The 18320-nt window shown below is 33.8% G+C and overlaps 4 protein-coding genes across 4 annotated transcripts; 2 read left to right on the forward strand and 2 right to left on the reverse strand.

Moving 5' to 3' along the window:
• The first annotated feature begins 1764 nt into the window (after window positions 1-1764).
• On the forward strand, window positions 1765-3714 carry LOC114730477 (uncharacterized). Its single transcript, XM_028917560.1, has 6 exons — window positions 1765-1866; window positions 1984-2070; window positions 2161-2400; window positions 2561-2695; window positions 3028-3180; window positions 3328-3714. Exons 1-6 carry the CDS (start codon window positions 1765-1767, stop codon window positions 3712-3714), a joined length of 1104 nt encoding a protein of 367 aa, XP_028773393.1.
• A 4873-nt stretch (window positions 3715-8587) lies between these two features.
• LOC114730478 (uncharacterized) lies at window positions 8588-11174 on the forward strand. The gene is made up of 6 exons (XM_028917561.1): window positions 8588-8692; window positions 9165-9401; window positions 9714-9742; window positions 9813-9936; window positions 10024-10179; window positions 10771-11174. The coding sequence occupies exons 1-6, from the start codon at window positions 8588-8590 to the stop codon at window positions 11146-11148; spliced, it is 1029 nt and encodes a 342-aa protein (XP_028773394.1). The 3' UTR covers window positions 11149-11174.
• Window positions 11175-11836: 662 nt separating this feature from the next.
• Window positions 11837-12677, reverse strand: LOC114730479 (non-specific lipid-transfer protein 4.1-like). Its single transcript, XM_028917562.1, has 2 exons — window positions 12331-12677; window positions 11837-11895 (listed from the first exon to the last, which is right to left on the reverse strand). Exons 1-2 carry the CDS (start codon window positions 12675-12677, stop codon window positions 11850-11852), a joined length of 393 nt encoding a protein of 130 aa, XP_028773395.1. The 3' UTR covers window positions 11837-11849.
• A 1461-nt stretch (window positions 12678-14138) lies between these two features.
• Window positions 14139-17668, reverse strand: LOC114730468 (beta-hexosaminidase 2). The gene is made up of 2 exons (XM_028917550.1): window positions 16832-17668; window positions 14139-15416 (listed from the first exon to the last, which is right to left on the reverse strand). The coding sequence occupies exons 1-2, from the start codon at window positions 17577-17579 to the stop codon at window positions 14488-14490; spliced, it is 1677 nt and encodes a 558-aa protein (XP_028773383.1). The 5' UTR covers window positions 17580-17668; the 3' UTR covers window positions 14139-14487.
• Window positions 17669-18320: the final 652 nt, after the last annotated feature.

The following is an 18320-nucleotide window of genomic DNA, read 5'->3' on the forward strand; positions in this document are numbered from 1 at the left end:
TGTTGTATAGTGGTTTTAAGGTTTTATTAGAATTTCTATCAAAGATCTCATATTTTCCTCGATCCTCTTGGTTGGTCTCAAATGCTTCGTACATTCTGGATGAGAATATAATACAGCATTAGTATATCGGTGAATCCGTGGATGTGTCATATTGATTATGTTATTTGCATTTTAAAGCTTAATCCACTTGCATGTCTTACCACTGCAATCTTTCAGTAAAATTCTTCGATCTATTAGAACATGACGAATTGTTTAAAGGGAAAAGGAAAAATTGAAGTTGAAAAAAAAAAAAGACTTTGTCGAAAAAAAAAAAAGAAATTTGAAAAAGGGCAATGGAAAAGGAAAAAAAAATTATAAAGGTAACGGTAATTAGGAAAAATCAATACTCCTCCGATCCTTAATATATGACCTAATTATTGAGTTAATTTTGGTTCTAAATATAAGACCTATTATCATATTTATCAATTTTTTCTAAATCATCCCTATAATACTCCCTCAACCATAATCAAGTAGAAGAGGAAAGGAGGATATTCAAGAAGATGATTATGATATTTTAGGAAAAACATGTCATATTTCTTATAATTAACTAACTTATCTAACTTCGTTAATATAATCCAATTAGTTAAATAGATCTTATATTAAGGACCGGAGGAGTATAATGGATAAGTTTTTTTTTTTTAAACACGTTGTAATGCTCTCAATGATTTTTTTTTTTTAAAAAAAAAGGAAAGATAACATGCGCTTCAATAATGAACCCCGATAAAAGTAAAACATTCCCTTATATTGGATTTTTTTGGTCCGTTAATTGGTATATTTTCTTGAGAAAACCAAAAAAAAAATCTGCAAATTACTAAATCTCAAATGAAAAATTCTTATAAAAAATTGGTATTATTTGCAGGTCAAGTATAGTCAAAATATTAAACCTATTAAAGTATAAAATTTTTTATTTATAATTTAGTAATTTTCAGGATATTTTTGTGAGATTTTTTCTATTTTTATTTAAGTTACGAAATCTTGTAATTATTAAATAGGGAGAATTACTATGAGATTTTAAGAGAAAAAAATTACAAAATAGTCCCAGAAGTTGTTGTCCTCCACTTAAAAATTTGTCATTACAAGTTGTTCAATTTGTTATTAGGACCTTTTAACAATCATTTCTCTTCCTTAGAATTTGATTGTAATTCTTCCTATTAAATATTAGATCCTATTGTTCTATTTTGTGTGTGTTAACGGTTAACAATTACCACATGTTAATAAAGACTAAGGTAATTTATTCTTATTGTTGGCAAAAAAAAAAAAAAGAGAATTTATTCTTATAATTATTATAAGCAAATCTTAAGAAATACGGTAATAAATTATTACTTTTGAACAATATATAAAGCAAACCTCAAAAGAGATTATGTAATTTATTCTTATAATTATTTATAATTTTTTTTGCCAACCTTATAATTATTTATAATTACAATATAAAAAATTTCCTTAAATAATGCTGCTTTCCCATTTTTGTAGTTAAACTCATTTTGGTAAGTAAATTTGGTCGAGTCATAGAGTAACTTCAAATTCAAGAAACTACGCACACAGACATCCTATAAATTTCTGAGCCTTCAATTCTCCAACACCGACTTGAGAATTCTCACAAAGGAGCTATCTTAGCTTAGCTTGTTTTATATTTCCTCGACTTCAATAGCGGCAAACTTGGGAGATCATAATACTTACTGGGTAAAGAACTATGTCTTATTCTGCTTCATCTTGTTTTCTGTACCTATGGGGATAGCAGACGGGGACAAGAATGGCGGTTCTGTTCTGAATCTTGAAATTCAGAAGCTTATGAACCAGTTGAACAGACCAGCTGTTAAGTCTATAAAGGTATACATGCAAGTCTTTTTTTTTTTTTTAAATGAATTTTCAATTTGACAAATAACAGTTCTCTGCCATTCTATATTTTATAATTGATTGGGCTAACCGTTGGTGTTTCAAAATCAGAGCCCTGATGGTGATATAATCGATTGCGTTCATATTTTAAATCAGCCAGCTTTTCAAAATTCGAAGCTCAGGGATCACAAAATTCAGGTGAACATAATTTGCTTCCAGTTTCTTTTCTTTTTCACCGAACCAAAGGTTTCTCTCATTCACAAGCTAATTATCTCTCATTTTATGAAGATGAAACCGAGTTTTCATCCAGAAGGAATGATGTTTGAAGAAAATGAAGCATCATCTTCAAGGCAAAACCCAATTTCTCAGTTGTGGCACCAAAGCGGAAGTTGCCCAGAAGGCACCATTCCGATAAGAAGAATAAGAGAAGAAGACATCTTAAGAGCAGAGTCTATCCAAAGATTCGGGAAGAAGAACCACAAGAGCATTCCTGAGTTTACATCTTTTAAAAATGAAGCTCAGCACCAGGTACATATACTGTTGCCACTGTGCCCGTATCTCTGAATTTAAACACAAAAACCTCTGGTTCCTGTAAATACATGTAAACTAATGTAGTTTCTTCAGTTTTATGCTTACTTATTAGTGTATTTTTGTTCTATTGCTTCTTTGATGATTTTGGAACATCTAGTTTGCCACAGTTTATGTGACGGGAGATAAGTATTATGGAGGCAAGGCATCCATGAACATTTGGAAACCCATAGTTGAAAAGCATAACGAATTTAGTAACTCTCAATTGGGATACAAAATGGCAATACTAGTAAAGGTTACGATAGCATTCAAGCTGGCTGGCAGGTATATATTCTTTAATTTCTTTCCAAAAAGATTATATCCAAATATATTACATATCATCAACCAATAAACTTCTCATTTCTTATGTGCTCACCTGAGTTTCTCTCTCCCTCTCTCTGTTGGTTTTTTAATTTGGAAAATTAGATGAATCCACAGCCATATGGAGATAATAACACCAGACTTTTTACATTTTGGACAGTGAGTTCAGCTTTGTCAATTCACAACCAAATTGTAGTTTCATCAGATCATTCTCTTGGTTATTATCATTATATAACTAATTTACTGATTTTATATGACAAATGACAGGCAGATTCAGGTCAAAGTACAGGATGTTTTGATATGCTTTGCTCTGGTTTTGTTCAGCTTAACAATGGAGTAGCTGTGGGAGCCTCCATCCAACCATTGTCTGTCTATGGCGACCTTAAATCCCAATTTGACATGACCATCCTTATTTGGAAGGTACCCAACTCTCTTTTCATATCAGATTACATCAATCTCATCATTCTGATAGAAATATAACACGGTTGTTTTCTCACATCAGAGGGATTTCAGCTTCGTTTGATGCATAATTGAATCTGATATATATGTTTCATCCGATATATTTAGGATCCAATCAATGGAGATTGGTGGATGCAATATGGGAGAGATACAGTGGTGGGATATTGGCCATCGTCTTTGTTTGGACGCCTCTCTGATGGGGCAACGACGATACTGTGGGGAGGTGAAGTGTTAAACTTAGCATCTGAAGATGGGAAACACAGCACAACACAAATGGGAAGTGGACATTTTGCTGGGGAAGCTCAAGGGAGAGCAAGTTATTTCAGGAACATTACAATTGTGAACGGGAAAAACCAATCTGTGCCTCCTCCTAATGGTGTTGCCACTTACTCTGACCATGTCAAGTGCTGCAATGTGAAAATGGCATCTTCTAATGATGAACTTGGAGCCTACTTCTATTTTGGTGGTCCAGGAAGAAATCTTGCTTGCCTTTGAGAGAGAGAGAGAGAGAGAGAGATCATTATGCAGATCTTTGTATTACTAGTTTTCTGTTTTCCTAATCAAGATTTTTGTGCGAATAAGAAGGCGACTTTAATTCTTTATTGTTCCCTTAGTTATATCAAATGTTTTTTTTCCCCTTATGTATTGTTCCCTTAGTTATATCAATTGCTTTTGATTATGTCGAGTTCTTTGAATTAACCTAGTAATTAAGGAGTACTCGTGGAGTGAGAAAAAGTTAGTGAGACAAAACAAGACTCGTGGAGTGAGAAAAAGGTTAGTGAGACAAAACAAGTGCATTAAAAGGCATAACTTTTTTTAAAAAATGAAATTAAAAGGCATAACTCACTACAAAATAACATGCTTTTAGCGATGGAATTTAATGATGGATTAGCGACGAAAACGGATTAGCGATAGAATTTGATTAGCGCTCTTCATAGAAATTTCCGTCGCAAATCCATTGCTAATGCAATTTTTGTAAAAAATAAAATAAAATGCCATGTGGCACCTCTACCAATCGCCACGTCATCACTGGTGACCATCTCCACCTGTCGTTGCCACCTTACCTCTACTGCCACATCACATGTCACCTTTGCCTGCCACGTGTCACCACCATATAAGTCCCTCCTCAAATTGACTTCTCCATGGCTCAAACCCAGGACCTCTTCTGTGCATGTGTGCGGTTTTACCAGTTGAGCTGTAATAAACCTATTGACTTATTATGTAAAATTATATATACATATATATTATTAAAAACTAAAAATATACTATATGATAATTTTAATCATAACAATTTTAATGACAAAATAATTTTTAAATATTTGTTTTACCATTTGTTTTATAATTTTTTTATTTTTTAAAAAATATTTTTAAAATAATTTTAATTTCTAATGACACTAATTTTGAATTTTAAATCATAAATAATTTTTTATAAATATTTTTTAAAATTTATTTTTTAATTAACATTGATAAGATATACAATTTAATTATATATGTATTATATTACATTATATTATATTATCTATATGTGTTTTATATATTTGAAGAAAATCATTTACAATTAGTCAAAAAATCTTGTTATTCAAAAAATAACTACTATAATAAAATTTAATAAATTATTCTATATAAAAAATTAAATGATTTGAATAGATTATGATAAATAGTATTATCCTACTTATATATATATCCTATGTAATTTATTTTTTTAAAATTCTTTGTATATACCATTTGTTTTTGTATTGAAGACCAAAATCAATCTATATCATGGGTATTAATTACATCATGATTAAATTTTATTGTTTAATGATTGAAATTCAAAATTCACTTCAATATTAGTTTGCGCTCATATAAATTTATTTTTTGGTTTTGAATTTCTATCATATATTATATATTTCAATATATTATACATATGATAAAATTATTTCTTTCTTATATCAGTTTGTATAAAAAAGTTATTAATATTCTTATTATATTTTTTAATTATTATTAATAATCAAGAGGAATTTATTTTAATGAAATATAAACAATTTTTAAGAAATTATCTTTCTATTTTCAGTATATACCTAATGATGACATGAATGATGGCGATATCTTTATTAACACCAACTCCACAAATATATCAATTTATTTTATAATTAAAAATGTTTTTAAATTATTATATTCTTAATTGTTATTATATAAATTTTTGTAAGATTATAATTTAAAACTAGTGACAATTAGCGACAAATTGTGACGGAATAGAATTAGCGACAGAATTAGTATAAAAATTCCATGACAAACAATTTAGCGACGAAATTAGTAACGGAAATTTCTGACAGAAAAAATTCCGTTGCTAAGGATTTTTTGATGGATTAGCGACGAACAGAAATTCCGTCGCTAATCCGTCAATATATTAGTGGCGGAAAATTTCTGTTGCTAATCCGTCAAAAAAATTAGCGATGGAATTTCCGTCACAATTTCATCGAAATTAGCGACGGAATTTTTTTCCGTCACAAATTCTATCGCTAATCAACTGTTTTTTTGTAATGACTTATGGGCAGCAATGACAACGATGTACAGCAACTTATCTCTTAAATGAGCTCCTCCTTCTCATTAAAAGTTCTGGGTGAATTATCTCCTTTTCTTGGGCATTGAGTTTCATGGCACAGAGGTTGGCTTTCATCTTTCCCAAAGGAAATACTGCAGAAGTGTTGCAGATTCTGTTACAGATGTTCTTTGACTTATGGCTGTGTTAAAAGAGATAAATAATCAGCTGATTCGTACTCCCACCATTTGGTGTGACAATTCTGGCGCGGTAGCCTTAGCTGCCAATCCTGTTCTGCATAATAAGTCCAAGCACTTTGAGCTTGACTTACACTTTATTCGTGAAGAAGCCACAGAGGGAATATTAGGCGTGGGATGTGAATTATACAGAGTATTAATCAGTTTCTCTCAACTTGTGCCTCTGATTTGACTTTCGAATAGACACAAGCAAACTAAAATGGCCAAGGGATATGATGATAAAGACAAGGTTATAGTACATGTATTTCCGCTCAGGTAAATAATAGATACATATAATTCAACATATATAAAAATAAGCTTACTTGAGGCATTAGTTACTAGTAAAGAACTAAAAAAGTGAAAAAGCTTCCAAGAATAACAACGTAAAGTTACTTCTTTTTTTTCCCCCTTCTTTTCCTTTTGATATATCTAATCAGTTTTCAAGAGGAAAGACCATGGGCAACCAGGGCTTCTCCCCGGACCACCAAAAAAGAAGTACTTGCCCCAGTTATCAGAAGTACCAAGTTGGAAATTGTAGCAGTTGGATTGGTCAGTGTAAGTGCGAATGTTATTAGGAGGGATGGCTTGATTTTTGCCATTAACAATTCTAATTTCCTTGAAAAAGCCAGCTTTCCCAAAACCTTCTTCAGGAAAATGGCCCCTTTCCATTTGTGTTGTGGTGCGTTGTCCATTAGATTGTGAGTTCACAGCTTCACCTCACCACATTATCTTTGTTGCACTCTCAGAGAGGCGAGAGAACAGAGCGCTGGCCAGTATCCCACGTATGTATCATTCCCATAAGACATCCACCAATCTCCTTGCTTCGGATCCTGCTCATCATCAAAACATAAATCGATCAAATCAATATTGTTTTACTAAAGTGAACAAATTAGTGTCTGAATTAGATGTTTGTCTCACTAAATGGAAACTCACGTATGTCCCTCCCATGAATGGAAATAGAGATTCTTTCCAAGTTGGTACCTTCCAGATGAGAATGGTGATTTCATATCGGGAATTATTATCACCAAAGACAGACAATGGTTCTATGGTGCCTCGCAGGGCTATTTCATTGTTAACTGGAATAAAGCCAGAACAAAGAAGATTATAGCATCCAGTGTGTTGACCTGCATCAACCTGAGTCAAGTGTAAAATGAAATGGTGAAATTAACAATATTGAAGATTATGACTCAAAGAAACTACAATTTCAAGTTTAACTTACTGTCCAAAATGTGAAAAGCCTTGTGTTATTATCTCCATGCAGCTCTGGATTCACCTGATTTTCCAAATCAATAAAAAAAAAAAAAGAGTATAGCGCAGGTAAGCACGTGAGAAATTAAAAATTAGTTTGATATTATATTTTCTGAAATAAGTTTAGTTAGTGTTTTTTTTTTTGGGAAAAAATAATCATTTACTTCCTGTAACGTGGACTCAATTATAATTTGATTCTTGAAATTTAAACTCTTCCAATCCCTCAAATTCCAACCTAATAATCAATCAGTCCCAACACTTCAAGAATATCACCTATCCTTCAAGGATTAATTGAGGCATTATCAAATCTAAAAGTATTGCGCTTAATTATTAATGATTATAAATTTACTTAATGGATGCTATAGAGTTTATTTGCTGCCATTTTTTTTTAAGTCTAATTTGAGATTTGAGATTATGGAGGACTATAAACATACATTTGATCCTTTAATTTGATATAAAATTTTAGTCTAATTCTTTAATTTTATAAAATTATCTTTTTAATTCTCTAATCCGACAATATCAGTCTCAAATCATGATTTTTTATGCCAATTAGTACTATTTTTAAAATTAAACTTGACATCTGTCAACAGTTAAAATTTCAATGTGAGCATTTTCTGTTAATGGCATTAATGTTAGAACAATAAAAAGATATTTTATAAAATTAAGAAATCAAAATGAAGCCTTATATAAAGTCAAAAGATTAAGGATACACTTCTGCCAAGCTTTTTTCAGCTTTATAAACATTTTAATTACAAAATTATATGCTACGTTTTGATATAAAAAGTACGTTAATTTGACTCCCACCAAATTCAATAACCATTCAACCAGGTTCAAAATAACCAACAGAAAAGGCCGGCCCCATGACTGCAAGGTAAAAGATACAAGCCTAACAAACAAAACAAACCAACCATCCAACTGAACAAACGGGGAAAAAAAAAAAAGAAATAACGAACCTTAAACCATTGAATCGGTTAGTTTAACAACCAGTCCCGTTTTGAAAAGAATAAAAACGAAATATAATCAATAAACCATATAGAGGCATATATATTATTGTAATGTCTTTGATCAGCAAGATTATGGAATTGATTATTATGGATATTGGTTATTAAATATTATTATAACGTATCCTTAAATGATACCAGAGGCATTTTTGCAAAGGTGTTAATTAAATCCCGTCGAATCATAAAATTAAATAACTTCACTTTTGAATGGTGGAGGACATCTCATAAATCCCTGACCTTTCAAATCCTAAACATATCGATTTGAGAATTCTTACGAAGGTCCTTCAATGGCAACAGAATCAGAAGAAGCCAAGACTTGGGTGGGGAATGTGTTATGCTTCTTCTTTCTGTTTTCTGTATCCATGGCGATAACAGACAAAGGCAGGGATGGTAGTTCTAATTACCAGAATCTTGAGATTCAGAAGCTTTTTAAGAAGTTGAACAGACCAGCAGTTAAATCTATAAAGGTAAACGATTTTTATAACTACTGTACTTGACTTTTGTTTGAACTTTATCTGAATATTAATTTTGTTTCTCATCAGTGTCTTTAACAATAGGTGAAAGAACAAGAATTACATTTCTGGTTTAATCTTGTGTATTAGGCTATGGTGGATCATGTTATTGATTATAACATATTTAACAAATTAATCATGTCTGTTTTTCTTTCTTGAATATGTGTACTTAGATAATGATGAAACTTTGCATGTTTTATACTTTTATTTTCATAACTGGTTGAAATAACATTTGGTATTAATTATAGAAGTCAGAGCCCCGATGGAGATATAATCGATTGTGTTCATATTTCAAATCAACCAGCTTTTACTGACTCAAAGCTCAAAAATCACAAAATTCAGGTAAAATTAAACAAACCCCATCTTTATTTTAGTTTTCTCTTTGCACACAATTCTGAAGTTAATTTATTATTTCATTCTATTGAAGATGACACCAAGTTTTCATCCTGAAAAAAGTATGCTTGAGAAAAGTGAAGTGTCTGCAAAATCACAACCAGTTGCTCAATTATGGCAACAGAGTGGAAGTTGCCCAGAAGAAACCATTCCCATAAGAAGAATAAGAAAGGAAGACATATTGAGGGCGAAATCTGTCCAACAATTTGGAAAAAAGAATCTCAAGAACAGCCCTCGATGTGGATCATTTGAAACTCAAACCAAACACCAGGTATTCTGTTGCGTCTGTGCATCTCAGGTTTTTTTCAAAATATTGAAAGCGTTAGTTTCATTCCAAAGAGAAGCACCTTTATCATTATATTTATATAACCATGTTTCTGAAATTATTTTTGGGTTTACTCATATAATGTACTTTTCTTGTTTCTTTGACAAATTTGGATCATCCAGTTTGCTGCAGTTTATGTAAAAGGAGATAAATATTATGGGGGCATGGCAACTATGAACGTTTGGAATCCCCATGTTCAAGAGCACAATGAATTTAGTGACTCTTAGATCTCAATTCTAAACGATAACATTGGTAAAGGTTATAATAGCATTCAAGCTGGTTGGCAGGTATATATTCTTTAATTTATTTAAAAAAATTAATTAAGAAGATATGTAAGAATAGAAATTCACATCACAGGATCGGGGGAGAAATTCACATCAAGCAAACATTTCAAGTCATTCTGTTGTTTCGAAATATCGTAAATCAGGTCAATCCCCGGCTGTATGGAGATAATAACACCAGATTTTTTACATTTTGGAGGGTGAGTTCACTTTCTAGTGATTTCTTATTCAAGGCACTCTCTTCATCATTTGGTAAATATTTCTTGACATTACTTTACATTTGATAGGGTGGTTCAGGTGAAAATGCCAGTGGGTGTTATGATCTTCTTTGCTCTGGCTTTATTCAAGTGAATCATCGAGTAGTCGTGGGAGCTGCCGTAAAGCCCTTGTCTGCCTATGGAGATAGCAAATCCCAACATGCTATCACCATCCTTGTCTGGAAGGTATACTGATTCTGTTTTGTTAAGCTTTTGCGAAATCGAGCTGACTTGATTTAATGTCAAAAAAAAAAGGAAAAATTCCGACATCAATTACAGATTTGTAACAATTTTGTGGAAAAGAACAAATATATTCGTGAAAAAGACCCCATGTATAAATCCTCGAGTTAAGACCAAGTAGATTCATCATTCCAACATACTTTTTACGATCCTTCACAAAAATTAAAGAAATTAGTTAAATTAGCTATGCCGAAAAAAATGTACATTGATTTTTTCTTAAACATTCTCTTTAATTATTTGCATTGAAATTATCTCTCCTTGGAAACCCCCTTAATATGTGCATAGAATATGGATAGTTTGAGAGAAAATTATAAATTTAAAAAATAAAATGAATTGAAGTATAATATTTAGAACTAGAGTAAACCATTAACTAGTTCATATATTTAGAACAGGAGGAAGTACATCCCTATGCATATAGCAATGTCATTTATTTATTTATTTTTAAATTTTGTCAAAAGCAATGTCATGGTCTTAACCAATGATGTATTGTTCTTCTTTTTTTTTTATGAAAATAAGGATTTTGAAAATGATGAGCAGGATCAAAAGAATGGAAACTGGTTGCTGCAATATGGGCCTAATGAAGTTGTGGGATACTGGCCAGCTTCTCTGTTCCCACTTCTGTCTGAGAGCGCAACAACAGTAGGATGGGGAGGTGAAGTATTAAACTTAGGATCAAATGGACAACACACTACAACACAAATGGGAAGTGGTCATTTTCCTCAAGAAGGTTATGGCAAAGCTTGCTTTTTCTGGAATATTAAGGTTGTTAATGGCAACAACCAAACTGTGCCTCCTAATAATATTCGCACTCGTGTTGACCAACCCAACTGTTACAACGTCCAAACTGGCCAATCTAATGACTGGGGCAACTACTTCTCTTTTGGTGGACCTGGAAGAAACCCTAGTTGCCCATGATCATTCATCTTGAAAACTCATTTACGTCAAGATGAACCGAAGATAAAGAGTTGTGATTTTGAGGCTTTTTATATTGTTTGCATTTTTAGTATTTAGATCTCAAAACAGATTTGTTGATTAAAAAAAAAAAACGTTTTCATAACTTTAATTGTTAGAAGTTTAAGATGCCAGGTGCTCTCCAGTGAACATTTAAAGGGAAAAATGTCTCTTAATATTTTTACAATTGATAGCCAAAGTAACCAAAATCGGATGAAACAAGCTTATTATATATATTTGGGATGTAATATTTCCTCACGTTTCTTTAATTTGGGTGTCATAAATGCATTTTGTAAATCTATTATAACTTTTTTTAGAAAAATAAGCACAGGCATGTTGTTGAAGAGTGTTATATTTGAGGCACTGTCATACAATAAATATAAATACTAAGATTTCTTTTAGCAGGAATTTAATATTAGTCTCTTCTATTAGACTTAAATTGTCGTTGATCAATTTTTAAAGTTTGAATGTGTTATATTATAATTATTATGTATAAATTTTGATACTTCTTTGACTAAATCCGCCAAGGCATGTGTCGACCAAAATATGAAAAAACGGAAGTAAGAAACCATGTAAGTTCCAACTTTTTATTATTATTTTATTCATCTATAGTATAGGTATCTCTACATATAGTGATAACCTTCTACATATATGGCTTTCAGGTCTCAGCTTCTCAATATATTGCATTGCACAGCTCGGCTCTGACCAATCCTGCAAACGATACACATGTAAATTCAAAGATGTCAGAAAATTTGTCACCATACCTTAAAAGGTTGACCCATATATCTTTGTTACAAATTACAACAAATGATATGACTTCTTTTTCAGATTTTATGTAGTATGTACACATGAAAATGTAAATATGTCTTACCTTTTCCAGAATGTATTGTAAATATATCAAATTATATTTTTTTTTAACATAATTGAATGAATTGAAGTTAAATCAATATACATAATTCCATCATTAATTGTCTTCTTCGGTTGAAATTTTATAACGATTTAAGTCATTACCAGGCTTTTATAAATCAATCTTTTAAATTATATTTCTTGCAAACCAACCTATATTATATTAAGCAATACTTGAAGTGAAAGGGGAAAGAAAGAAATGAAACAAATCAAACTAAGAAGTAATTAATTAAAACCTACTTGTCGCAGTCCAAGTCGGGAGAAATCTCAAAGGGCAGAGAGATGCCACAGTTATCAGGAAGATCGTGAGCGTTTTGAGCATTAATTGGCGTGGTTTGAGCAGCAGCCTTGATGCATTCACAAGCAGTCTTCCTATCTTCCGGGGTCGACGCTGCCGATACCAGAGCTAGCGCTTTGGCTCCGTCACAACACGCCGCCGGCGGCTTCGCTCCACTCGGCCCGGTCAAGTACTCGTGGCATGGCTTCAGATACCCAGTCGCTTGGTCACACGTCATTGCAGCATCACTAGAAGATGATGAAGCAGCTAGCAGCAGAACCAGAAAAACCACATACACAGAAAGATTCATGGTTTTAACAACAAAACAAAGAAGCGATGATTTCTTTGAATCATTTTTCCATATAGTGGAGGGGTTTATATATAGCTAGACAGAGAAAGAAACAATCAAAGAAGAGTCTTAAGTGAGAAGTAATGGAGTTTTGGAGTGATAGGCGCCGTTTGGAGAGTGATATATCCTCATCATCATATTCAGCATTGTCTGTATTGCGTTGCTTGCCACACACTAAAAGAAACCATAAAGAAATTTGGGTATGTTGAGGGGTGTAAGCGGTCAGATATAGATAGTAGTGATTCAAGCTTTAATTGATGACTTGCATGCCAGTGACCTCTCAAAACACAGGTTTTGTGAATTAAATAGACCAACTCATTTAATTTTCGTTCGGTAGTTGAAAATTAAAACCCCATTCACCAATTACTATAGTTCTAAATTTGTTTTATTTTATATTCATAATGTGGCAATCGGATAGTTACAATGAGGATCCGATAAAAAAAACAATTACCAACAAGTCTTAATAACAAGTGAATAGTTTTTATTTATTATTTAAAACTTGTCATTAAAAGCTGTTCTATTATTACGGAAACTTTTTAATAACTATGTTCTTTATTTGAGACTTCATAGCAATTCTCCCTATTTTATTTCTCTAACTCATGTGAGGTGCATTGGCAAAAAAAAAACAGGGGAAAAAAAAAACTCATGAAGTGGAATTTTGTTTTTTGGGCTAGACACAGATATTCTCTTTTTATACAATCCTATTTAAAATACTGTCTAACATAACGTGTGCACCTCTTAAGAATTTTTTTTTGCTAAAGCATAAGTATCTTCCTATTAGAGGTAATCATATTCAAAACACTATCGGGTACTAAATGTGAATACCTATCCCAACAGGGATTCAAACCTTTGAACCTTGGCTGGAAAGCACATAACAATAAAAGAATTTCACGGGTGGGATGGGAAGGCCCATTGAATGACTTTCTGGGCCAAAAATCCCACTTTATGACCAGAGGTAGGTAAGAATAAGACGGATCTATGTCTAAGCCAGATTCAATTGGATCCGGCTTCATCTTTCGCCTCCCCCTTTTTATGTTCGTTTGTCTGAATTGTTGACAAATTTCTTTTTATTTCAAGGGTAGGCATGACTCAACGCGTTAATTGTCATTTAAATTACGAAAAAAAAGTTTTCATGCCACTAAACTATGTTATTATTGGTAATATTCAAAAACTACGAGGATCACTCATGTTCACGAGGGACCAACTTACTCTTGTAACAATCCTTCAAAATACACAATTCCATAAGTATAACATCTTTGACCAAAAAACTTATATAAGAACTCCATTTGACAGACGAAATAGGATAAACATTGGCCGTCATTGTGATGGAGAAGTAATGCTCAATAGTGTCATATACAGATTTTGGAGAATCAAATATTTGTTCTGCTGAAACTCACTCATATTTTCATTGGGACAATCAAATATATAATTCATACTTTATTGGACACATGTGATACAAAAGAAAACTTAAGAAATATCGAATCGATAATGACACAGACACCATCTTTCAATATCTGAAACAGAGTTCTTGTCCTAATACAAAACAATCGATTAAAATAATTCTTGAAAGAACATAAACAATGACTTGAATAAGACTCAGTCACATCTAAAACAAGTATAACTGGCAATATCCATCATTTTCATAGAGGAATGAATGAGCAAGAGATGTAGATTGCCCATTGGCTGAGTAAGGAAGCAATAAAATATCAAAAGAAGTTTTTGAATCTGTGAATTATCGCGACACCTATTTCAGTTAGTGTTTATCAGTCCATCATGCATAGTAACACATGCCAGGGTTTCTAACACACCACAGGGGCTGAATTGGCTCCGCCCCTATACCTCTTCTTACCATTCTGTATCTCCACTCATTCAATCTATCTGTGGCCTCTCCATATCTCCTCATACCCTTCTTATCTCTGTTGCCGGACCACAACGACTCAGCCATCGCCGATGTTCTCGGCCAAACTCTCGAATCCAAAACAGTTTGATCTGCTTGTTCAGACCACAATGCCACTTCTCCACCAAGAACCAGCTTTGCCTCATCTTCACTTAAACCATACGTGATATCATAATTATAGATAAGTTGCCAGGTCTTGAAGGGCCCACACCAGGACCCTCCATGCCCTTGATCTCCACTTTGAATAATATACCGGGAATCATTCCCAACAAAATCCCCATGTCCACAGTCCAGATAATAGAAATCTGCAGACGAAACAATGGTTCGGTATCCAGAAGAAACAAGACGCTTTGTGTTGTCGTGTCCGTTGTTCCATGTCTGTAGAATCACATTTTCTTTAGGAAGCATTGTGGATGGAACATGAACTCGGTCGGATAGGAAAACATCTTCCCAATAGACCACAGTTCGGTTGAGGGATAAGATATAAGGGAGAGTAGAATTGATGAATGCCTCAAGAAGTTGGTTGAAGGTTCCATTGTTGGCTAGGAACGCTTGAATTGTGGGATCAGTTTTCCAGCAAGCTGGGATGACCTCATCAGCACCGCCATGATAGAATGGTTCTGGAAATAATGAAGTAACATGCTTTATGACATTCTTAAGTACAGTGTAGGTCCTAGGATTTAACGGATTTAAATGTCCTGTTCCAGGTTCTGCAGCAAGTGCATCACCACCCGGCGGCATCCAGAACATGTTGGCACATGTTACAATATCTGGATATGCCAATGCCCAAGATCCTGTGTGCCCTGTCCATTCAGAGGTTCTTTAAATCAGTAATCATGGTAATCTGAAATTTATGAACATTGACATTAAATGAGAGCCGATAGATACAGATCCTGTTCAGCCTGTCAATTCACATTTTCTTTTGAACAGTAACCATCATTGCCTCGATGGATACTGACCCAAATATGATACATCCAAAATATAAAATGTCTATACACAGGTGTCAAAGAAACATCAAATACATTGGGATTTGTTTTTCAAGCACACGAGCCTTATGGATCATGATGCCTAGTAACATCACTGACTTATGTGAAAAGGGCATGCTTTTATATTAGAATAGAGGTTATTTCAAAGTATCAGACCCCAAGTTGTAAACTTCAAACTAGAATATTAAACAAGAAGTGTTAATTAACTAATAATCAAAAGGTCTTATGAGTAGAATAATTTATTAGTCCTCATCATTCTGTGTGCACCTTCGAACTTAAAAAAATGGGCACTCCCCTGCCCGACTCTCCAGTAACGCTACTCACAATAACACATCAACTCAGAAAATATAATTCGAACTGTTAGATGCGAATGTTAAACACGTCAAACACAAGATATGACCGGTCTCAATCTTCAAAACTTCCGTTTGATAAAGCTGAATTATGCTGATGTGGGGAAAACGGCATACTTTTGGAATGCCAACAGAAAACGTTACTTATCCAAAGGTTCTAAACATTCATGTCCTAAGAGAAGTATAGAACAACTAATTGTTTCAAGCAGCCACTTCTTTTTGGTGGTTTTGGGGGATCTCAATCATATTTTTCTGTTCTTACTCAGTGAAGTTTTTAATGAGTAATATTCGGCCGATCCCGAGGTTGTAGGAGAGATCAGCCCAATTAGTTGCATCCAAATAACTAGATCTGCGGTTATGGCCTGTCACAAAGTCAAAGCTTTACAGTTTCAATTAGAACATGATCATACTATATATTTACATACAGACAAAACCAAATTCTTCTATTTTTTATTTCATCGTACAGATTTTAACAAAGGATGATTACATACTTGGTGGGCAAACAAAGGGATAAGCTGACTCGGACACTCAGTACATAATCTCATAGCCTTCCCCCCCCCCCCCCCTTAATGTTTCTCCGTTTTACTGGGATAAACAATGGTTTAGAAAGACCTCATACAAAGATATCTATTTATTTGTAAACTAATATCCTTTTTATTTAAATATTATTATTATGTATAAATATTTTTATGTTTTAATTAATTTAATCCAATTCAACTATGATTGTGCGCAGACCATTAAACCACTGATCACTGATCCCAAAACTACCACATTTATCGGTCCAACTTTCAGTGTTAGGCATGGATGTCGGGTGGGCACTGATCCGGGTAAAAAATGATTAAAAAAAAATTGGGGGCACCCCGTCAAATTAGATATACTAACCAGGTGAGTCAATTTCAGGCAGAACTCTAACCCCATGATCAAGCCCAAATCGAACAATCCTTCCAACATCGGCCGGAGAATACTGCATATCGGAGCCATACGACCCCTTATCGGCCAAATCTGGTTCCGAAGGCACCACCAATGGAAAAGAATGCGAGTCCGTAATGTGCCAGTGAAACACGTTCATCTTGTTCATACTCATCGCCGAAATCATCCTCAGAATATCCTCCACCGGAAAGTAATTCCTCGACGTATCCAGCATAACGCCTCTGTGAGCGAAAATCGGCGCATCCCAGACGTACACTTCCGCCGCCACGCGCGTCGGATTTCCCCATACGAGCTGCGAGAACGTCTCCAGGCCTCGGATGGCGCCCCACGGCGTCGCGGCAGTGAGATTGGCGGGTCCGGTTGCAGGGATTGTGAGAGAATAGGACTCATCAACGCCGTGGTGGAGTGGAGCGGCGGGTTCAGCGACGGTGATAATGAGGGATTGTAAGGGAAGGGTGTGGGTTGAGAAATTAACTGCGGAGGGAGGGACAAGAGGACGGTGATGCTCGGTGAGGATGAGGCGGAGGTAGCGGCTGACGGCGCCGGCAAGGTGTATGTGGCTAGGGACGTTGGTGGTGATGGTGAAGGAAGGGGAGAGCAGAGTAGCTTGTTGAGGTGAAGGCCATTTGATAAGTCTTGGTTGGGGCCACACTGTAATGCTGGTGGTGGTGCCAGCAGCAGAGTGCTCCTTCCTATGCATAGTGCCAGCACAAGAAGTGATAGGGAAGGTGCATTGAAGGCCATTGTTGGTGGAATTGAGTGGACTTGGTGGTCTTGGTCTCTGCTTCAATATATACTAAATTTTTTGGGAAATAAATATGAGCTCTCGTCCTAAATAAACATAGAGGTAGATAAGAAATTAAATTTAATTCTAAATATAAAATTAATTATTTTTTATATTTATAAATTTTTTTAAAGAATCCATATTAATTGTAGATACTAAGAGGCTTCATTTTTTTTTTTGCCAGCTGAGAGGCTTCAATTAAACTGTAATTCTAATACACATAATTAAAAAATATTATTTAAAAATACATATTTATCACAAATAATTAAGTTATCTATTTTTTTTGGTATTTATAAGTTAATTATGTAGGTTTTATATTAAGAATTGGATGCAATATATGCAGGTACATATATAGCTTTCTTTTTAAGTCAAAATAAAAAATTAGCACAGATGAGTAATTACCATGCTTGGTTTGGTTGGCGGCTCTTAGACAAGATTGAGTTTAGAAGGAAGAAGCAATAATAACAAGGTTAGAAAAGCATTTATAATCAATCGAGTCTGATGAGTAAATGCTAGATTAATGTATTAAAAATAAATTAGTTTAAACGTCAAGAATGGCTGATGTAAGGCCAAAAAAAAAATGTTCTTCCTTTTTTTTTTTATTTGATTCATTTTCAACTGTTTTTTGGCCAACAATTATTCATTTTCAACTTATGC

The sequence above is a fragment of the Neltuma alba genome, unplaced genomic scaffold, assembly GCF_004799145.2.
Source record: "Neltuma alba isolate B1F8T4 unplaced genomic scaffold, ASM479914v2 tig00012734_pilon, whole genome shotgun sequence".
NCBI lineage: Eukaryota > Viridiplantae > Streptophyta > Magnoliopsida > Fabales > Fabaceae > Neltuma > Neltuma alba.